General features: G+C 42.7%; 1 protein-coding gene and 2 long non-coding RNA genes across 3 annotated transcripts in view; 2 read left to right on the top strand and 1 right to left on the bottom strand.

Moving 5' to 3' along the window:
• The window catches only part of LOC309670697, a 28,476-nt gene extending 7,466 nt beyond the window's left edge, over nt 1-21,010 (top strand). Inside the window, exons 3-5 of the long non-coding RNA XR_014269031.1 lie at nt 19,575-19,642; nt 19,796-19,919; nt 20,942-21,010. This is a non-coding gene — a long non-coding RNA (uncharacterized lncRNA). The remainder of the gene's footprint in view (nt 1-19,574; nt 19,643-19,795; nt 19,920-20,941) is intronic.
• CNRIP1 (cannabinoid receptor interacting protein 1) lies at nt 9,880-15,808 on the bottom strand (the record flags this gene model as incomplete). Its single annotated transcript, XM_082481937.1, has 3 exons — nt 9,880-10,044; nt 14,779-14,923; nt 15,630-15,808. 3 exons carry the CDS (start codon nt 15,806-15,808, stop codon nt 9,880-9,882), a joined length of 489 nt encoding a protein of 162 aa, XP_082338063.1.
• LOC309670698 lies at nt 21,006-23,446 on the top strand. The gene is made up of 3 exons (XR_014269032.1): nt 21,006-21,126; nt 22,941-23,054; nt 23,421-23,446. It is a non-coding gene; the product is annotated as an uncharacterized lncRNA (long non-coding RNA).
• The last annotated feature ends 3 nt before the right edge of the window (nt 23,447-23,449 follow it).

The raw sequence follows: 23,449 nt of genomic DNA, 5'->3' as shown, positions 1-23,449 counted from the left end.
AGCAGAAACTTCTCAGGAGGCTGCATGCAACGAGGGCTAAAGTCAGGGTAATGGGGGATGCTGGCAGAAGTGCCTGGTTAGTGAGGTTCAGTACTGTCAGCTTCCTCGACCTCTGTCTCTGATCTTCTGAACCACAGAGCACTCAGTGGCTGCTGCTCTTCAGGTGCCAATTTGAATTGAAAGAAACTCAGCAATAGAAAAAGGGAGTCCCTTCTGTGTATAAGTACTTGCACTAGGTTCTGCAAGATTGTAGTGTGTTTGCGTGGGAGAAGTGGCCTACACAGTTACAGGTGGGATGGAGAGTCTTTTTCATGTGGTTTACAGCTTACAGGTGGCTTCTGGGTTTTTTTAAAGTTCCCTCATGGTACATGTTTCCTCTTAGTAGCACCATCTAGTGATTGCCTGGAGTATTTTTGATTGCTGCTTTTTTCCCCTCTGGCAATTCTAGTCTGGTTTCTTAAGAAATTGAAGCTTGTGTTGAGCACATTTTATCCTGCTCTTCTTCCTCCTCTGCACGCCTCCACCCCCGATGTTAATTTTTCTGTGAAAATCAAAAGAAAGTCTGAGGTCCCGTACTGAGTTGCTTTGAGTTTTGTGAAATTACCTATCTGAACAGTGGTGGAAATTAGTGCCTCTAATGACAGAAGGTCTGCAATATGAGTTGAACTGTAATAATAAAGCACCAGAGAATCCACAGGAAATGGGCAGGAAATTAGAGTCCGTAAGTTCTACAGTTCATTGTAATATACTACCAAGTACAAAAGTGAAGGAAAAATTTTTGCTATGTTTTTAATATTCACATGATAGCAACTGCTGTGAGGCAACTGGAAGAACATTACTTCAAATCCCTGAATCCTCAGGAGTTAACTTTCTTTTACTAGAGCTGTGGGAATTGAAGTAATGATAAAAATACAGGGGAGAAAATTTAACAGAGCTGGGCATTTATTCTTGACCGTAATGACTAATAATTTGTACCTGCTCACTTTAAATGAAGTCTTGTTTGAAAATTTGTAGACCATGGATGAAACAGAATTGCAGAGAAATATTCTGGTGTTTTTGCAGTAATTTAAAGCACTGGTTTGGATTACCTGATGCAGATTGTACTAAAGCCTTCTCCTCCTCCAGGAATTCTGCATCAAAGGGGCTGCACAGCAGGTAACTCAAGTGAGCTGAGATATGATAGAGCCAGACTACTTTTCCACAGCATCCTAAGGACCATTACCTCACTTAATCTTTCATTTGTAAGAAAGGTTTTTATTAAAAAAGACAAAGTAAGAAGGAGCTAGACTAAAATTGATTCTACCTTTTTTACCCCTCAATTGAAGTTCTCCAGTATCAAATAAAATGTGGAGTAAAACAGTCTTGAATCTTATGGAATGGAAAGTGTTTACATGACACTTATAATGAGCAGATACAGGAGAAAGATTTCCTGGATTTGACACCCGAACTGCTGTTAACTTGGGGTTTGGCTCTTTTTATTTGTAAATAATCTTTATAATTGGGACTAATGTTCAACATATTAAAACAATTCTTTGCATGTGCTTGTGTGTATGAACATTCATATGAGTATGTGAGTTCTTGTCATATTTCTCTCCAGACAGTAAGAGGTGGTTGTCTTACCATATGTACTGTAAAAGAGAAATCTAGGTGACTATTTAAGTAAGTGCATTGTTTGTCCACACAAATTATTAGCTTACATCAAGATTTGTATCATGAAGAAATGAATAATCTGAAAAATAAGAAGAAAATTAATACAGATTTTAGGACACGAAAGTGGGAACAGTAACAGTAAAATTGTTCTGTGAGTTTTCCTGGGCTACTTTACACTGTCTTGACCAAGAAAACGCTTCCTTTCTGTAGGGAGAACAATGTAAAAATGATGCCTTCTGCAGAAATAATCACTTTGGATTTTAGGATTTCAGTTTCTTGATTTTTCACAGCCAAGTTTAGCTTGCATGAAGTATTTGTCAGAAGCTGGATTGCTTAACAGTTTAGATTTGTCTTTTCTTTGGAGCCAGCAAAGTAAAAACAGGTAGTGTGCACTAACCAGGGAGAATTTGTGCCTCTTCTCACAGTATAAGGTTATCCTCTTCATAGTCTGCTCTTCTAGAGAATCAGTAGCAGCATAGAAGGTGAGAAGGATGTGATGGCAACGTGGTTAATGTCTACGTTTTGGTATTTTGATTAGAATAAAGATGGGTGAGACAGTTGCTAAGAGGCTAGCCTGGCCACAGCATGATACAGGTTAACACTGTGTTCTATCCAGGCTTCCCTATAAGAATATAGCAAGTTCTCTCAGTCTTGATTTACACCCCAACTGTTCACCAAGGTCATTTCTATGGGAAAACAAGATGCAGCAGTCAGAGGAAGGAGGCTGCTGCGTGTCCACATTTTATCCTGGTGTTGAATTTGGCTTCAGGCAGGGCTGAACTAAGAAGTACTCTCTGATTTCCTTAGCCACTTGTTCTTTTTTTCTTTTAGCTGTGCCTCACGGGAACGCAGCTCAAAGACTCTGTGGTAGTGCTACTTGAAGCAGAGTAGAAAGTGGCACAAAATCAGAGTAACGAACTCTCTCTGGCTGAGGTGTGCCAACTTCTGCTTTGAGTAATTTCTAGTAATTCTGAGGGGTGCTGCTGCACAGGATATTGATGTACTGAGTTGGTATGCCCTCTGCATAGGAGGTATAAGGGCTTCCTTGCCTGTCCCATAATATGGAATATAGTGCTGCTTCCTCTACCCACTTGGATTATTACATTAAAAGTTATTGAATGACTGGGGACCTTGCAAGTCTTGTAAATAGCTACTTAGTGCAGAACCTTTAAGGCAAATGCATGATAGATTGAATGGCAAATGGTGAGAGAAGAGAAAGCCTTTTCTGTCTCTCCATTACAGATGAAAGATGAAATGGGGCATTAGGGGATAGTAGGTAAGCTATGACAGTATTCACTAACAACTACTGACTGCCTGCAGAATGCCCTAGTGAGATCGGAAAAGCTTTGAGATTGGTATGAAATCTGTGGGAAGTTACTGACGCTGAGCTTAGTGAGCCAGAAGCTTAAAGCTACTTACCAATAAAAACCATAGGAAGTTCTGTAGGAGATTTTTGAGGTTAGGAGCAGTCTTGCTAGCAGAACCTGGATTATTGGAGGTGCCTGAGATGGAGACTACCAAAAGAATTTTTGGGGGGTTCTCTGGTATTGTTATATTTTCATATGAAGACTCCTAGTGACTGTTTCTTCTACTGCCTGGGGGTCAAAAGCTCTGTCTTTGAATATGCTCTGAGATTTCTCTGTCTCTTTCGCTGTTTCTGTAGTACCAGGACTGCAAGCTCGTGCCCCTCCACTGTTTTCCCTTTCAATATCTGGACAGAAGCTGGTGTCTCGGATAAGGCATGATCACTCCTGGATTTGTAGAATGGAGTGTATGGAAAAAACATGTGCTTACCTGTCCTAGTCATGGTTCTCCAAGAATAAAGGCTATAGGAGGACTGATGAGGTGGCCAATTATCTCCCTTTCCTGTGCTTTTTGAATCATATCTCAGTCCTGGAGCTAAGTATGTGGCAGCATTGCTTGCTTATTTGTGCTTGAGGGCTGCTGCTGCTGGCATTGCGGGCTATAGCAGAAGGAAGTAAGAATTGCTAGCTGGTTTTATTTAAAAAAACAAAACCAAAACCCCTTAAAATAACTTTTTCAGCTCTGCTAGCTCATTATGTAATTGATTCTGTACCTGTATGCAAGCACAAAACATTAGTTCTTGATCCCTAGAGAAAAGAAAGATTTTTCTAAGATAGGGCAAGTGATCTGTAGAGAAAATATTTTTCACTGTATTTAAAACAACCCCCCCCGAAGTATTTCCTCAGTGAGTTTTAGTTAATTTGTATTAAAATGCGGTCTAAATTCTTATGGTTCTTTTTTAAGCAAGGGCAGTTAATCTACATGTTAGCATGTTGGGGCAAATTTGTCCCTTATGTTAACTCCATACATTTTGGTGGAACTTTGTACCAGGAGGGCATTTGGCATCTTTTTTTGGTTTCTTTACCATCCACCTTAAGGGTAGCAAAGTTTGCTGTAAGCATTGTGCATTTGAAAATGAGATGATCGGCACATTTTATATATGACTATTGCCTTGTTCTTATAGACAAAATGTCGCAAGCTTCTTGAACAGTGTGTAGTCTGTGACCGAACTGACAGACATATGATGCCTTTTTTTTTGTTTGTTCTAATGCTTTTACACTGCAGAGTGCAGTCATAGTTTCCATACAGAACAGGGATGACTGCAGTTGTATTTTCACACAGTAGTATTTCTTGAATTTGCTCAGCTTGCCTGTAGTGTAGTATTTGGGCGGAGATGTTCCTGAAGCCAGAAATAAAAATCATACAGTTAATTAAAAACAACAACAACAAAAAAAACTCCACTAACTTTAGACTATATATTCCGTACATAGAATTGGCCAGGCTTTGTTCTTGACAGTAAGTCTGAAATGTGGAGGTACCTTAGGTGAATCTGTTGGCATAGCAACTTAGATTGAGTGGAAGAATGCTATCATAGTCAGAAAATGGTATATGTAGTGATATTATTTGCATGTTACTGCCATTTCTCTGCAGACAAAGTCCTCTGGGGTTCACATTAAACTCATAAACTCATACCGATTCAGTTCAAGCTTCTGAAAACATTTGGTCCCTGTAGCTTAATGTAGATATTAGTGACGATGTTATCATAGCCACTCCTGTAACAGGAGGATGGCACCTGCCTTGCAGTTACCATGCTGAGAATGGGCAGAAGGTCCACCTTACCTCCAACGCACTCATATGGTTCTTGCCTGTGCCGCCTTCATCATCATCAACTGATTATTGCTTCTCTCAAGATTGTTTGAAGGCTGCAGAAGTCATTGGATGGGATACCAGACTGTTCCTTGCTATTTGGAATAAAGGAAGTAGAGTGTCCTCTGGGGGAGGGACACAGAGGCCTTATGTGTAGCATATGAAGCACTTGTATATGGTAGCATTGAGATGCAAGTTTGTCCAAACAAGGCACAACAAATTATCAAAGCCTTACACTTGGTCAATGCAGGTGTGCTGTTTATGAACTATTTTTTCAATTTGAGATTTTGGGAATCAACGTTGATGGAAAAGCTATTATTGCATTTAAGCCTTGTCTCCCATGGAGATCTCTTTGTATCTATGTACTCATACCAGAGTGGTGTAACTTACTGCAGGCCAAAGGATTAAAAACCAGTGATTGCAGTGGGAGAACTCACAAAAGCTTATGATTCTTCACTTCTGTATATCTTACTATACAGAGAAGTTCAGTGAGTGTTAGAGCACCATGGAAGCAATCTATGTAGTCATCTGAGTTCTCCGGTGCTGTAATGGCAGAGGCTGCAGGACCTCCACTGCTGATCATCTGTGCTTTAGGACCATCTGACCATAGTGCTTTCTATAGTCCAACTTTGGTTCTTTATTTTTTTGGTACCCGGTAATTTTCTTATCTATAGTTGGGATACAGTTGGAATTCCTGTGAATTTCTTCTGCAGGAAGAGGCAAAGAAGGTTATATGTAATGTATAAGGTCAGACATTGGATTATCCTTCCTTAGTGCACCAAACTGAGCTGTGTTGATTAACAAGAGAAATAATCAAGAACTTTGAGGTAGGGACAGAGAAAACAATGCAGGGAGGACTGGTTTGGCTCTTCCTGGGTTGATGCAGCTTTGTCTTCCTAAGGCTGAAAGCCAGGGCTCACAGGGATTTGAAGCCTTGAATCCTGGTCTTAGGGAGAGGGGAAGAGGAAGCAGTCCAAGGAATGCTGGCGAAAGCTGCCAAGTGTGCAGCAGGGAGGGCCCATGGGCAGGACTGCCTGTCTCTCCTAGCCAAAGATGTGGATTAGCTGCAGTGAAGGGACTTTCCAATCATAGGCTTGTGAGCTTTGTAGAGCTAAAGGGAAAAAATGAATGTTGTAAGACACACTATACTGTTGCTTTGTGCTTCAGGGTTGACACAGCTATTAAGGCAACGCTCAATGCTCTGGATTCTGAAAGCCACAGCACTTGTTTCAGATCTCAGGAAGAGGTTAGCATTTACAATGTGCTATGTCCTTATTTAATCAAAGCTTTACACTGAAACTGTAGAAGAATAGAACTGTTCAACATAGCACATGCCTCAATTTTACATAGCAAGTGAGGCAGGTGCTGGTAACCAAATGGAAACCAACCTCTGCTGGCACGTAGAAGCCTTGTATTGCAGAACTTACAGCTTCATTGTACAGAAGTTCTGTTCACATCTTTTATAGGAAGAATGGAATAAACGAGATTTTCTGATACTCTGCTAGTCTGGAATCGCCGAAGGTCACTCTGTATCTGTAACCAATGGTCAGAGCCTCAGCTGAAGCCATAGAAACGTCCCTAACTTGTATTAGTAGGGCATGAAGACTTTAACTGTATTATTTCTTCAGATACAGTCAAGTGGTAGGAGACGCCAAAGCCTGTAGTAGCTGTGCTAAACATAAAGCCTTGTGCAAACTCTAATGATCTAATGCAAGCTCTATGCAGGATCGCAACTGTAATAATCATGACTAATAACTTGCTCTTGGGTCCTTTTACTCAGCAGTCTGAAAGTGTTAACTACCTAATTATGAAAAAGTGACTCTGAAAAATTTGGTATATTTGTTTGTCTTGATTATCAAAATGTAAGATGGACACTTCATGAGAAAAATCTTGACATCTCTCATATTTAAAACCTTCAGATATGAGTGCTTTGTGGTTTCAGCTGGACTGACACATTGTCAGCATTTTCTGACATTGTAATGGATAGAAATAAATATATATTTAAGCTTCGTGTATTGTGTCCTGTTCTGAATTTTGGAGGTCTGCCCCAAAATGGAAATACTGATTAGAAAAAGCTGTGTAAAGAACAAACTTCTCTGGAGATTAAATGCTGCTGATTGAATAATGGCTAGAACTGTCACAGCAACAGTTTTTTAGTGACTCAAGTTTTATGAATATTTACCAGAGTTGTCCTGGATGAAAGAAATTAAAAAAATTACTTTTAGGGAACTGCTAAAGTCTTGGGTCTCCTTTACTGGGAGCAAATATTTGCTGTGTTAGAAAAGCACTTGTTGAGCAAGGGGAAGTCAATGGGACTGTTTTGATTTACATATACAGTGCATCAGTGCTGTCATCCATGGTGGTATGGATACTTAACAAACACCACATGAATAATCTTCTATTTAGGAATGATGCAAGGCCATCAAGCCACACTTCTGTATGGTTACACCTCATCTGGAGGAGAAGGATGTAGCAGCTGATAAATGCCATTTACACCTTCCCCATGATAAGCTGTTAACAAGTCCTCATCCTTCTTATCACTGCCGCTGTGTGTGAAAGGGGTGCTGTGGTCCTGGGCAGCAATGTTCAGTGTTGGGACACAGTGTGCAAGACACAGTTGGTCTGGCTATTCTCTTCTTCCTTTTAAAAGCAACTCACTCCATCTGCAGGCTCTTTCTTGACCACTTTCTGAATTGAATTTCAGCTGAATTGGTTCGGGGCTTGCTAGGACATGAGAAAACTGCAGCCCTGTTTGGCATTAATATTAACATGCGTGTTTACCTTGGGAAAGGTCTACTTCCAGCTACCTGGGAGAAATAGCCCCCCTGTGCCAGGTTAGGCTGGATTTATTAATTATAATATTTCTTAAATACTGGAGGGCTAGGACATCTTGGGCCAAAGATTTTATAGAAGCTGAACTCAAAGTGAAGGCCTGTCTTACACATTTTAATTTTAGTAGTACAGACGCTTCTCTTTTAATTTAAGACTCTTACATATTTCTTACTGTTGTGATTCTGGTTTGTATGTTCAAACAAAACAAACCAAAGTATACCCATTGTTGCGGAAGAAAATCATATTCTAGCAGTGCAGAGATGGAATTGAGTGACAGCTGGAAATTTGATATCATTGACGCCTGTTATCTGGAAATTTCTGCTAAAGTGCTGGCAATAATACTTTTGTCTGAAAAACACATTTAATTTGAATCTGCTTAGTTCAATTTTTTCATTTTAAAGAATTCTTTCTGTAGTCCAGGAAGAGCCTAGGAAAGAAGTTAACATGGGATTATTTCTAGAATTTTATCACAGTGAACTTTGCCTGTGTAATATTGCCTCAGAGTAGAGATGCAGCTGGCTAGCTCGCAGTTCCAGTGGTGTATTATATCAGTGCTACTGTCAGGCTCTTCTGTCTGTAGAAATCTGCAGTCAGTCAAACTTTTTGATTAATAATTCAATGGAAGAAAAGATTTGTTTGGTATTTTGCTTCTGTCCTAAATCTCTGCTTTCCATACTATGTTAGTGCAACAAAATGCAGTTGAATTTTAGCAGTAGGCTCTATTGAGTGTTATCGCATTAACTGCATTCTAGCACATTGAATTTGTATTTCCTAGAAACAGTAGCTTTGGGTAAAGAACATGAGATACTTTGGACTGGAAAGCACTGACTACATACCCTCTGCTGTCTGACTTTCTAAAACCACTGCCCTTTTTGATACAGTATCTTCATCTCATTTAGATAGTCATACTAGAGAAGAAATAGTTTTAAGTCCTTTATTACAAAGATCAAAAGTCATGGTTACCATTTACATACACAATTTACAAATTATTCACAAAGGGAGTAACAGATATGCAAGAACTGACAGCCTACTTCAGCCCAAGTTGGGGATGGGACAGTGTAGTTGTTTCCCGGCTTTAGTTACTGAAAGAAAAGATGTTTGGTTTTTGTTGTCTGTGTGTTAAACACCGATCTAGTGTTTATGTAGCACCTTTAGTCATAACCATGCAAATGCTTACATGCTTATCTTTATTTGAAAGAGTGCAATGCATGTATAAACATGCAAGGGGATCTGCACTTCTCTCACTGCTGAGTGTTTGTTGGTCAGAAATCCTGTCGATTTTGGTATAATACAGTGGTCAGGCTTGAACAAGTTGATTTGTAGTATTTCACTGATTTGAGCAATGTGTAATTAAAACAAAAATGGAGGTTACTGTCAGAACTCTTACTCTAAGAACTGAATTAAGTATGGCTGCTGTAGCTTTCAAGAATACTATATGATCTTAAGATAGATATTAGCCATGTTGTTAGATGTCTTTGATACCACAACTGTTTTATTGCTTTTCTTTCATTCAGGTTAGCATGTTTGATACCGTTTCCTAAAGCTATTTCAGAGACTGGAAAACTTAACAACAAAGAATCTTATTCTGGGAGATTTGGTAAAGTAGCAAACTTCACGGAATATCTTACAGCACTTAACAAAAGGGAGAATGAGTTTCCAAATTCCCTGGTATGAAAGCACAATATCCACAGTGCAGTAGCTGCCATTTAGCTAAACCTACACATATCCATAATTTGCTCTTTTTGCTGTCCACTGGGATGACATGTACAACAAAATGCTTGAAGGAGCACACCAATTTTTAGGAGCAAACACAAATATACATACAGAAATCACCAATTTGATGTTGCATCCAAATTCTAAGCAATAAAGCAAAACACTTCACAAAAGTTGTTAGGTCTAGTAGAACCATTTAGTGGAGAATAATCCAAATGCTTATGACAGTATCATGACAGTATGACTTTCTACCCAGCTATCAAATATTCTTTACCATGAACTTTTCAGTATTCTCAGGGTGACATATAAAGAATGTTGTGGATGCCATGGTAAACGTAAAATACAATAATAGGCAAAATTTTAGTGGCACCACCTGTATGTACAACATAGTTGTTGGAACTTTATGGGACAAAGCAACGTTATGGTATGCCTTTGTTAAGGCTTTTTGCTGGTTTAAAAAGGTAGATTTTTTTCTTTAGGGAGATTGTCCAGCAGTATTGGTTTCACATCTCTTCAGTGGAAGGACTCTTTATTGATCCACATAAGACTGCGTGTTTCATTTGGTTTGCATTCATACTCAATACTGCCAAAACTGTTTCCCCATTGGCAATGATCCCGTTTGTGGTAGTTGTAGAATTTGACTTGCCAGACTGTTTCAAAAACGCCAATGTCGTTAAACTGTGAGGAAAAGGGAATATCAGTGTTAGTGAGCTGATTATTTTGTTGGTTTCTCTCACTTAATGAGAAACAACACTCTTACAAAATGTAAAACAGCTGATATAAAGGTTATCAAGTCAATAAATCAAACATCTGTAAAGCCTGCTCTAGCAGATATAAAGTCCTTTATGCTTAGGCATACATAAAACATGAAGGATCAGATTCTCCATGTACTCTCCTCTTGCACTTCAATCTGGGAAAGCCAAGGGAGTAAAAATATTCAAGTTCCCATATGAATAAATGTTACTACCAGCAAGAATCAAAGCTATAATCCCTCTTAAGATGACACAGCAGTAGTTGGCATGGTCATCTCAGTGGCTTGTATATACGTATTGTGCAGCAGTGATCTGTAGTGATACAGGCCATCACTTCACCTTTATACCATACCTAGAGGCTGCAGCTACTACTGGGAAAATTCCTTCTTTTGCTCAATCTGAAATCTTTAATGTCCTTATACATTGTAGCCTTGTGTTTGCAGTGTCTTGATTGAGACATGCTGCTATTAGATCACCTAGTCCTTCCCTGGGTTTCTGTTCCACATTTTACATGAAACTTAAGCGAAATAAGTTCTCCTTTGTGCATTTCTGTAATTCCTAGTTGTACTGTGATAGAGCAGCTTTTCAAACTTAGATAGGAGTAAGAGAGGCTAGGAAGGAGATAATCAGTGCATGTTAGCAGATGAGGGTCTGATACAGTGAAGCGGTAGTGAGACATTGACTGCAAGTTGTCTGATTGCAACTTTGAAGTGAATGGGACTATAGCTACACTAAGTTCTGTAAAATAAATTTTCTTGCTGTTTTTTGAAGCCATTGCTAATGTCAGCCCTTGTAATATCAGAAAAGCTGTATGAATGAGGCTTACAAGGATACATCACAACTTCAGTTATGATGGTGATGTAAAATTTGAGTTCCTGTGCCCTGAGACCTTCCAGAGAGTCTAAAGTGTGGATGTGAAGCCTATGTGCATTGTTGTTGGTCCAAGTAGTATGGTTTGTTGATTGTGTTATGTTGTTAGAAGATACTAGATAGTGGATTCAGTGCTGCTAAATGACACTGTTCTTCACCATTTTTTCCTTGTAAATATTTCCATCACCTACTTTAATGACAGCTTCTTCATTTGACTGTTTTCCATTCCCATCATGTGCCTGCGAGCTGACCTTTGATCATCTGCCTATTATAATCACACTTGCAAAGTCAGTATGAAAGCCCTTGTACACAGTGACTCTTCCTGAGTTGCAAGCAGAGCCTTCTGTATCCAGTTTTCACAGAAAGACGTCTATTTATTTATTTTTAATTCACAGTGTGGTTTGTAAGCTGCTGCTGCATAATGGACGTTGCTTTAAACCTTCCCTCAGCCCACTGTGGTAACTTAAATTTATCCGTGACAACAGCAGGAGTTGCTGTGTGCTGTCAGTGGAAGGTTTTTATTTGGCTCCAGTTCTAAGTGTTACCTTAAAGGAGTAGCTGAAATATTTCTGCTAATTCCTTTGACAAAGAGAGAATCAGATGTACAGGCTATTTTATCCCTCCCAGCATCTAAAACCTTAATTAAGATTTTTTTTTTTTTATTAATCATCATTGATAGTAATCCTGATACACTTGTAATGCAAGATAGTGAAGGTTAAGCACATTGGATATTACCATGCACAATCCTCACAGAGAAATTGTCAGAGAGGAGCATCAGCCACCCTCAGTCTGGAAACTGAGGAAGAAAAGGCATTTCTAACAGCATTTGCAGAAGGTGATATGATACAAGAGCAGCATTTCATTTCATTAATGTATGGAGGATCTGAATTTCAACAAGACAGAGGGAGAAAACTAATTCTATCTTCCTCCAATGACCCAGTTTGCTGAGCTACCCTGAGTAGTTTGACTGCTGTGGATTTCCAGGAGAAGGAAAGAATTAATTGCAGAGCTTGTCTACTACCATGTGTGCCCCTGTGACCCCCAGCCCGGTACTTAGCAGATGCAGCAGCTTTGTGGCGTAATGAGCATACTGCATCCTCAGAACTCCCCTGAATTCCCATGGATCCTGCAGTTGAATCCTGGGTCCTCTGCTGGGCCTGTAAAGGGGCTTCCCCAGGGAGGAGGGATGGCCCTTACTCTTTGTAGGTGAGGTTTAGAAGCCTATTTCCCTGTCTGCTATTCTCTGTCATCCAGTGTTATAGGAGTGAATAGTTACTTAATCACTCCAAATTTGCATGCTGGGATGATTTGATGGCTATTTATTATTGGGAATAGAGGTTTAGCTTCTTTATTCAATCTTGGTCTAGTCTGACCAAGAATAAAAAGAGACCCAAAGAGAGGTTTCTAGCTTAGTTTCCACCATTGGCTAGACAGTTTAACAGTTTCTGGATAGTGCACGTAATTGAGCATTCAGGTAACAGAAATGCATCCTCAGATTCTGGAATTCAGAAGCAGGATTGCTGCTTTACACATGTAAACTATGGCTGTAACAGGTCAGATGTCTAACAGCCAGTTAAAGTGGGAGCACAAAGAATTATTTGTTTAAACTTTTAAATCAGGCGGGAAATAAACTCTTATGGGCCTTTATGGACCTTCTGTCTTTTGGGGATTAGATTAGCAGCATCAGACCAGTTTTTAACTGCAGGGCTGACCTCACAATCTATTTCTAATGTGAGTTCAGATTTTATGCCTTAAATAGTGTCCTTATCTCCCTAGGATGCATCAGGATCCCGCCTGTTCTAGAAAAGGAAGTGGAGGCAGAAGTTCCTCATAGTTGAAGGAAATTGGAAAATTTAAAGCTGTATGCAGTAAGCCCAATTTTGAAGATTCAGGAAGAAGGTATCAGAAGCAGTTTTCAGACTGGGGTATCTGAGACTGGTTCCCTAAATCTGTTAGGGCTCTGTCTAGCTAAGCAGTTAAATGATGAGTTAAACACGTAAATCCCCGTTGAGTTGCCTATATTTAATACTTAAAAGTATCAATTGTGGACACCTAAGTCTGTACTGAGGAACCTATTTATCAAGATCAGATCCTAAAAGGGGGTGAGGACCTGCTTAATGCTTGAGAATCCTGTTAGCTTCATGGTTAATATCCCAAGATTTGATTAGTAAAAGCAATGGTTTGGACAAATATTGTGGCTACTCATTCTGATGTTGCAACAAACCATCTCGGAGCTTGTATCTGAAAATCAGACCCTCCTTGCGTTTCTTGGAATTACTTCATTTGTGATTTGACTTGGTTTTCTCCACAAGAAAAGTTAAACTTCCAGATTTTCAGAGTTCACATCAGTGCTATGCTTAAGGGTAATGGTGGCTATCAAAATAGGGATGCCTTAGTCAAAGCAGCTGTTTCTTTGGGAGCGCTGCCCCTTCACCTCCTGGTATAAGGACATTGTGAAATATAACTGCAATACTCAACTCTGGCATCCAGCAGCCCAGTTCTGCTGGTTGAGAAGTCCTACTGGGTGTTTGGTTTTCCTGGGTGTTAAAAGGAGCTGACTATATAGAAAAATTATAAATGTGGACAAATACTTCAGGGTAGTCTTACTAACTTAGGGTTATGAAGTGGTAACTGTTAATGTGATGTGGATCTCCAAAATTGTTACCCATGCTGTAATTATTAGAAATGCCAATTGGAGACATTAGGGTTCTTATTCAGAAGGGGATTGTCGTGCTAAGTGATGATTTCAGAGAGAAAATAGTGAAGATAAAGATCAAGATGAAATCTTGCGCGCAGTGAACAGATGTGAGAAAAAGCTGAAATCTCGTGGGCTTGTGTAAGTTGAAACAGACCCTTAGGAGAGCTTCAGAGGAAGATGGCTTACTGCCCCGTTTCCCCTTTTTGGTATAGGAGGCATGGAATAAAGAGCAGGAATCCCTCACAACTGTAATCAGAAGAGGGGGGAAAAACCCCAACCAACCAAACCAAGGCCAGAACAAAACAAGTCTCCCTCTGCACCCCGAGCGCACCACCCAAAGAGTGCTGTGGCTGTGGAAATCTGCCCGCTGCTCTTCCTGTCTTCTGCCAGCTTTACTGCCTTGTGGGCTGGAGCTTTTCTCATCTTACTTTGGGGTCATGGCATATAGCAATTCTGACCCTTGGAGGTTCTCTTTAAGGTTGGTGTGAGGAGCCACTTGAATAAGATTTTAGGTTTGTGGATGCAGAGATAAAGTGATAATGGAAGAGTATGGGGAAAGGGAGAAGACAGCTGGTGATGGGGGTGGTGTTTTCACACATGCTTTCAACCTCTGGCAGGTCCTCAGGCATCCTGCATATGACAGGAGGAAGGGGAGAGTAGTCACTCCTTGTGCTTGGGGCATGGTCTGCTCCAAAACCCCTGGCAGTGCTGGCAGGAAAAAGGGGGCTTGGGGTTGGATTCCCAGCCAGGGACCGTGGTGGGAGTTGCCTGAAGTCTGTAATATGTCCTGCAGTAGAGGCGAGAGGTTCAGCTCATATTTCTTTCTGCTGCAGCACCCCAAAGGGCTTTGCAGGTCTCTAGAAATCCCCCTGCTGCTTCCTAGCCCTTGCTGTTCTCTTGGCTTCCCCTTGGGAAGCAGGGCTTGTGTTTTCCAGCTATGCTCTTACCAGCGGTCTTCCTGATGCAAAGCAAAGAGAAGGGCAGCAGCTGTGATCAGGTTTTCACCTCCACACCTTTCTCTGAGAGTCAGCCCCCTGCTGCCCTCCCTTGTCTTCCCCATGCCAGGCTCCCACCGTGCAGAGAACCACCTACCTGCATGTTGACCTGGATGGGCTGTCTCTCCCCGCTCTTGGTATGGGGCACCCCTTCCGTGTCGTAGATCCCTGTGTAAGAGGCCACCTGTGCATCCCTCGATTTCTCCTCCAGCGGGACATTGACGCCCCCGATGCCCATTGTCCTGCAGAGAGATGGGATCCAGCCTTTTAGCAGGCCCGCATGACCCCTTCCCTCACAGCTTGGAGCCAGTACATGGGTTTGCAGCCTGGAAGCCTCTGTGCTTGGAGGATGCTTCAGGGATTTTAGCAGACCTGCAGGTGCTGCTGACTCACTGGGGCTCCTGAAAAATGTCAGGGCTCTGCAGTCACCCAGGGACAGTGTAGAAGGGAAAGGGGGTGGGGGGTCTGGTCTCCAGTAGCTGGGGATGGGTTAGTTGAATCCCCTCTCCAGGGCTGATTTCCCCGTCTGCATCCTCCCTGGTCTCGGTTTCTGCTTTGCCATGCTGCAGCGAGGTTTGGGCATGGTTCGTCCCTGACATGCAGGGCTGGAGGGGCCTCTTCCCTCTGCCTCCAGGGCAAACCGCAGGGAAGGAGGGAGAAAAGGAGCTGGGCTTGAAAGAGCTCCAAGAGAAGGTGAGGAGGGAGAGGGAAGGAAGCGACTCCAAAACACGGCCTCTTTCCCAAGCCAGCTGGGCAAAGCAGTGGGAACAGCTGGCCAGGAACCTAGAAACGAGGGCCACCAAAGCAAAAGGGTGTGGGGAGGGAGAAATCACAGGAACCCTGTACTGTCAGCCTGCCAGGAAAAAAATATTAAACCTCTAAAAATAAAGCGGAGGGGAAAGGGGGAGGGCTGGGGAAGCCTCTCCGAGCAGGGGAGGCTGCACTTACGTGGCCTGGATGGTGCCTGGCCGGAGGGCCACCTCGATCTTGTACTTGGCCCCGGTCAGCAGCTTGATGGTGCGGTTCTGGCCGAAGCGTTGCCCGTCCACCTTGAAATACACCGCCCCATCATTGGGCTGGATTTTGAGGGAGACGCTGATTTTCACAAGACCGGGAATGTCGCCCATCGCTTGCCGCCGGCAGGGAGGGAGAAGAGGGGCTGAGGGCTTTGCGCTCTTCTCGCCCCCTCCGCTGAAGGCGGCTGGCCGGGAGAGGAGAGGGAGGCTGCGAGGGAGAGGAAGAGGAGGAGGGAGAAGGAAGAGGAGGGGCTGCCGGATCCCAGCCAGCCTCGCCCTTCCCAAAAGCGGCGGATGGTATATTTGTGTTTGTTTTTTTTTTCCCTCCCCCTTAATCGCGGCGCAGCATCTGGGCGGTGGATGCGCACATCCGACCCCCCCACCCCCGCCCCTCATCTCTCGGGTCGGGGGGACATTTGCAGCTGCTCAGATTGCAGCCGGTTTCCAGGGAGTTAATCCGGCCCCGATTACCGCAGCCTTAATCCCGCCGTTCGTCCCGGAGGCAGCACGGAGGAGCTGGGTCGGGCCCTGCCGGGCGGGCGCTGCCGCCGTTCAGCACCACGGAGGCGGACAGCGGCGCGGGCGGGGAGCGCGCCCGGGGGTCTCGCCGCAGGGGACCCCCCTCCAAATCACAGGGTCAACGGCAGGGCTGGGAAGGGACCTCTAGAGATCATCTGGTGCAACCCCCATGCCAAAACAGGTTCACCTAGAGGAGGTTGGACAGGAACGTATCCAGGCGGGTTTTGATTATCTCCAGAGTGGGAGACTCCACAATCTCTCTGGGCAGCCTGTTCCACTGCTCTGCCACCTTCAAAGTAAAGAACTTCCTCCTCATGTTCAGATAGAACTTCCTGTGTTCCAGTTTGTGCCCATTGCCCCTTGTCCTGTTGCTGGGCACCACTGAAAAGAGTCTGGCCCCATCCTCTTGGAAGGTGGGGAGGGCAGAGAGCAAACACGTGGGTATGTGCTGCTACTTCCTGTACAGCGAAAGGTTTGTGTGAGCCACCAGGCCTAGGCTGAAGATCAGTTTCTTGCACCCTGACATCAACTGTCTACATCAATATTTGGTTCAGGTATTCTGCTGGGTTGTTTGTTTTTTTTTTTAATCACCTTATCACAATCTCATTTTAATAGAAAAAACCAAACATGCTACTGTAATTGCAGTATCAGATCAAAATATAATTTCTTTAAGTCTATGGGACATGGTTTGGAAGTGGGCCTGGTAGAGTTTAGATAACAGTCGAACTTGATGTTCTTAAAAAGTATTTTCCAGCCATAATAATTCTATGATTCTATTACTACTCTTTACCGATGGCTGGTACTATTTCTTCAAGGAGAAAGATCTTTAAACCTAGAAGTCGCACCATAATTCAACTCTCTGCAGGTCTCATTCCAGTCTAACACTTAGAGACTGCTTTTAACCCAGGAGCAGGTTTGTGCATCCTTTCCATTATTTTGCATTTGTTCTTGTTTGCTGTTAAAATTGCAACATTCTTATGGCTGACACAGGACTTGGGCCACAAATACATTTTTTGTTTGATTGGACATAGTGGCGGAGTTCATGATTTTTTTAGGAGAATTTCACAGCTACATGTTGCACTGGACCTGCCCTTTTCTTTGTTTTTCTAAAGCTTGGATGTACACATGGTGGTAAAATGTAGTGTTGCTAAGCCAAATGGAAAATACAGCATTATCCAGCTGCATTTCTTTGTGCATGCAAGTTAATCAGTGCATTCATTTTATTGTAAACGTTAAGCAAAAGAATACATTCTGCTGAAAACTTAACCTCTGGGAAAAAAAAAAATCCTACTTTATTTGCCTTGATTAGGTATCCAGTTAAGAATAGGCTTCATAATGTGTCCAGCCAGCAAGGTTTCCACAAAGATAAGGGCAGGGCATGATCCCTGCATCTCAGAACTGTGTATGTGAATAGTTTTGTAAGTAATATCCCACCTTTGATAGCAGTCACTGGCAGCAGGGACTCCCCTACAGGGAAGTTGTTATGCTGTGCAGTCATTGCTTCCCCCACTGAACAGTCAAGAGTGAAACAAATGCCATAAAAAAAAATAAAACAACAATTCCCTATGTATGATGAGGTAGTGGCATTATCATAACATTAATGTATGAGAAGAATCTTTTGGGCTTGGTGAGTCACCCAAGACTCTTATATTGTCAAAGGGCACCTAATCAAAGAGTAATTGCATCTAATAAAGTAGAAAGTTGCAGGAGCTACTCATCCTGTTGTGGGGGCCAACTATTGATCACGAATCATAGACTGAACTTGGTTTGTTGCAAAGATCATTGCTGACTTTAAAGGTCCTCAAAAACAGACACCAAAAGTAGGTAAAATGGATCTCTTTAACCCTTGTCTAAGTCAACAACAAATGGTCTTGAAAATACCTTGGAAGTTATCAGACAGTCAAGTGTTATGTACAGGTTGTCAGGTGAGGAAGCAACTGCTATACGTAGACACCTGTCTCATAACAGTATGGCTCCACAAAAGATCACATATGCATTTCTCACTGTCTTATTTGCTCATTGCAAGAGAATTCTCAGTTTTCATTATATTCTGCTGAAACAGCTGCACTTTGTGTCCTGTTGAAGTTTTGCTTGCAGCACTCCCCACTTCTGTAAGTTTAAATGTAATTCAGCACGGAATCACAGAGGCCTTATGCATGGGGAATCTGATAGCATCTCTTAAAGTGGTGTGTGAAGAATAACAGCCATTTCCAGGGATCAGTTTTGCACACCTCTTGGGCCAGACATATCATGTTGTAGTAAATTGTGTATAGCTGAAGACATTGATTGCAATTAGTTTCCCAAGTCCATGAGAGGTCAGATCTATAACGAGGGTTTTTTTCCCTTATTATTTCTGCCTGAATGATCATCTTTTTCTGGATACAGTACAGGCTGTGACTTTATTCCAGGCTACTGTGGCAAAAAGTGGCAAACATGAAGGAGAACTAGGAAAGCATCATATTAAGGATCATGGATGCATGGGCTGAGTAACTAACTGGTTTACCATGTGAAAGTGAAACACAGTGAGAGTAGAACACTTATGAAGAAGCAATTTTAAACATAGGCATTGCCTTTCTTTGTATCGATCCGATAACTTCGCATGCTGTTAGTGCATTTACTTATCTGATCCTACCAGATGCTCTTTATCAGTGTAAAGCAGGGGAGGCATTGCGTTTGCTAAGTCTTTCTGGGAGGTTAGTTTTGTTGCTGCCCACCTTAATGGCCCTGACCAGCCTCACCTGGGGCCTCTACCCACACCTCTGCCCATGGGCCCTATTTCAGCTTTGCTCTGGGCCTTCAGTCTCTTCCCGAGTTATGCTAAGGAGTGCTGGTCTCTAGCTCTGCCACAGACATAGATGTTGATCCTGACCTGTGGGCTGACTACCTGGCTTGACCTCAGCCCATCCCCATGGAGGTGCCTGATGCTGTGGGCTGCTCCCTCACTGAGGGTGGTGGGATGGGCCCTGGCGAGAGAAACCCATGCCCTTCCAGTCCCCATGGGGATTGTCTATAGATCCCAGTCCCCAGGCTGCTGCATGCTTACCTGATACTAATTGCTTGATATTCTGTAGGGAGCACAATACCTGCAGGAAGAAGAAGGCAGTGTGGTTTTGCCAGGAGCACAGAGCAAATGTGCTGACCTTTAAAAAGATTCAAAGCTAAATAGATCATTATAGACTTAGGACAAGGTCCTATTTCTCCTAAGCCACAGCAGTAATTTACTTCCAAGAACAAAGAGATAAATTTGTGCCCATTCCTCCACTCTCTATACCTGTATTTCAGAGGTGGAGGTAGGAATCTTTAATGTCTTTGTAAAGTGTAAAACTGCTTTTTTTTTTTTTTTTTTTGTCTTTTTCAGTCCTTCAAATCTACCTTTTGTTCCCCTGGCATCTGAGGCTTCCCAGACTGTTGTCTGGAGTCAGCAAGGTACATCGAGCTAATTCCCTTCCCTTTCCTTCCCTTGGGGCGGGAACATTGCAGTAGTCCCCTGTACCCTGGCAAACCCCTTAGTGCTTTGGAAGAGAGTGGTGAGCTGCAGCCAGCGTGCTCGGCTATTCTGATCTTTCCGTTTCTTCCCAGAACTAGGAGAGGCTTCTCACGCTCCAGCTTGATCCTCCAAGGCCTCTCTCTTGTGCCTAGGAGTTTCCTGCTGTGGCTACGTCACCTGCATGTATCACTGATGGAGAGATACTGTAGGGAAGAGGTGAGTACATCACAGGTGAGGTTGGATGAAAAGTGAGAGCTAATATGCAGCCAAGCCATGGCCTATGCTTTCTGCTGGTCCATTTTGTCTAAAAAACGTTCTGGAGAAATCCGTTTGGTCTCTTGACTGCATCCACTTAATATGATCTCTCTATGCCTGATAATATATCAACTGCATAAGCTTTTCAGTATTGCCATTTATGCAGGCCTTCCCACTTTGAGTTAATACACCAATTCTGCTGCATAGCCCCGCAGTAATTACATATATAAAATGTGCCTTGAGGTCAGAACAAGACAGTTCATTTATGATGGCCAACCCACGGCATTTAGATTCCAAGGTTATGTGGACAATACCTGTAAATAGTCTTTTCATGCTTGCCTCTCTTTAATTGCTTCCTTAACAGAGTGCTAAATTTGGAAATGTTCCATTTTGGGGTTTCTTTCCAAGAACAGGATGCAAAGCCACAACCTCTCATTCGCTAAAAATAGCCATGTATGTGATTCCGTATGGAGTGAATTGTGCTGAGACTTGCACCTGCCAGCTCTCAATTTAATACTGTAATTCTTTTGAGACCTCTGCGCAGAAGTGAGAAAGGGTTTTACTGAACTATAAGCTGGACTGAATCTTTATCACCTTCGCAAACCACTTCTGTATATTATTTTTCCCATGTAGGCAATAATTTTGAACATACAGCATTTGATTTAATTCCCCTGGAAATGCAGCTTGATTTGGTGGAGAGATGCATATTTATGGAGACCTCACAAGCTCTGTTACAGATGGAGTGGGCTTATGGCATTTACGATGAAGCAAACATGTTTCGAGAATGGCTATGCAAGAGCTAGTTGAAGGGCAATGAAGCTGATGTAACAAGCTGAGAAACCGCCTGTCTTCCTTGCAGCTGACACATTTATATGCAAAGATATGGCTCCAATTTTTGGTGTAAATGCCCATCAGTCTCTCAGCTAGATCCCTTGCTCAGATAAATGTGGTTGATTGCTTTTTTCTTTTTTTAATGTTTGCAGGAGTAGACCCTGAAAAAACCCCAGAATTTTCTGAGCAAATACAGAAGCAAGATCTCCCGTACAAGAACAGATCACTTGCTGTTAAACTGGGCTAAGATATCCAGCTCTGTTGCAGATTGAGGCATATGTTGTTAATCCAGCATCATGCACCTTTTCCTACTTGGGACAGAAATGGGGAGAACAGGGTAAGTTATAGCAGGTTTCCACAATGCAGATTGCTTTCTCTTTCTGCCAGACAAAGCTCTAGCCTCCCCTCTGTGGAGAGCTAGAAGAAATACAGCTCTTCCTCTCTCTTATGCCTGGTGTTGCTCTTTGGGAATAGCTGCACAAAGACAGACAGACATGCATCAGCAGTCCAGGCTGTCTCTCACACCTGCCATGGCTGCTGTACAGTTAAGGATCATTTTGCTTCACGTGAATGATTAGGCTGATCAGCACATTTCTACCTGGGGAAAGATGAAGTGCTGATTCCCCTGTGGTGATGTGCAATAAATGAAACCCAGTCTCAGTGTTAAAAGAAAAGGGTTGTTCCGGACACATATGGTATAAGGGCAAAAGGAATAGCTGAGCTTTGAAGATGAAATAGAAACAACATAGAGAAAAAAAAAAAGTGTTACAAAAGTAGTTGCTTCCAGCTAATACTGGATGGAGGTAATTTTATGCTTTGACACTGAGTTGCTTAAGTAGCTAATGGTAAATTCTGGAGTAATTGGCTTGGTGCCACTGTATCTAGAATTGCATTTCACACCTTCAAGGGCTTTTCATTTAGGTAAATGAGAAACTGAGCTTTTGCTAAGTTGTGGAGTCAGCATCCTTTTCCATTCACATTAAACCACTTTTTTGTATAAGGTCATATAGATGTTCTGTTGAAGAGGATCTGTCCCTGGACATTTCATATCATCAATTTATTGTGCAGGGCCCTGTCATCCTGACTCAGCACAAACACTGAACCAGCAGGAGCAGGCGAGCAGGGCTGCTGAGGGGAAAACCTGTGGAAAGGCTGCCTGCAGGGAGGAAAGTGCTGGCTGATTCTTCTTTGTTCCCCATAAGCCCTTCCAGCTAGGGAAGGGATATCCTTTCCTTGGGCCCAAGGGGCAGCAAGGTAGAGACAGTTCTTCGTCTCTAATGCTCACCCCAGGCTCTATAGCATTATGGCCTCAAGGCAGCTAATAAGAAGGTAGTTTGGCTTCCAGCCATACAGTGAAAGGTATTTAATTTGAGTTATCATTGTCTATTACCTGTATTTTTGGGTTATCCAATCAGAGGGGAAAAAAAAGCATACCTTTTCCCAAAGATGGAACCACAGGAATAAAAGAAACATTCAGCAATTAGGATAGTGAAGCATGGATACAGATAACCAAGGAAGGAGCAGAGTCTCATCTGTGGGAGAACTGCTAAACAGACGTCAGTGAGGAATGGCTAGAGAAAGCCTCTGAGGGCTCTTGTAACCTTCTGGTCCTCTAGCACAGATCTTGGCAGACTTCTTTGTACTTCTGAGTAGAGGCTGAGACAAGCAGAGAGCCAAATGGAGAGCAGGAATTTCTGTGTGCGGAAAAAGTCCCTGTTTCAGGATCTTTACAAGTGGCAGAAGTGACGGATGGAGTAACCCTGGGCTCAGTCCTTATCTGAATGGCCTCAGCTGTAAAAGTGATTTGGAGTCTTGTGCTTGGGAGAATACTTTGCTCTTGGCAATGCAGCAGCCTCCTTATTGCCTTCCATATACCACCACCCTTCCTTCTGTATGAGGAAGAGGGGTTGTTATTCTGCTATATATCAACTTTTGGGAAACTATCATTTTGCCTTACCTTTTACCAAATACAGCCAAATGATCTCTGCACCAAGTAAAACGTGCTCGTAGAAAGTGACATTCTGTGGTGCTTTATGTCATGTGCTGGTCTAATCCATTTGTGCCTGTTTGACATCTAAGATCTTTGGAAGGCTTCAGCATCAAACTCTGAAACCTGATCAAGTCTGATAAACAAATTTCTTGTATCAGCAGAGGGCGCATTGTCATTAACCAAGCGAGGGCCCTCCAGCTCGCTGCCAGACCCCAGTACTCACCCACTGGGACTCGACTTGGAAGATGGGATGAAGTGAGGCAGTGACAGAACTGGTGAGTTGGAAACCTGTCTCTCAGATCCTTTTGGCACACACCAAGCAGCAACACAGTATGCCACCCTGTTTGTTGTTTTGCTAGAGTTCATGTATTTGCAGAGTGGGCCTGATTTTTGGGATTGGGCACTAAAATGCTTATTTAATTTCCTGGGACTCTGTCGTCAAGGCTGGCCGTATTTGATACAGTTGAGCACTTTGTCAGGCTGTTGCCTGTTCTGTCAGAGGCAAACCATAAATACACACGTGCTTCTGCGTTTCTGTATCTCTCACTCTGTAAGAGGAAATGGGCTTGTTTTCATGTGATTAGCTGGCAGAGGAAATTGTGAAAGTGACACAGCTGTACTGTAAAAACGCCATTCCACAGACTTTGCTGCCAGAGGAATTTAACTGCCA

This window comes from Vanellus vanellus, assembly GCF_965231255.1.
Source record: "Vanellus vanellus genome assembly, chromosome: 3".
Lineage (NCBI taxonomy): Eukaryota > Metazoa > Chordata > Aves > Charadriiformes > Charadriidae > Vanellus > Vanellus vanellus.
Note: the sequence above shows the minus strand (reverse complement) of the source record. Positions and strands in the feature narration are given on the sequence as shown.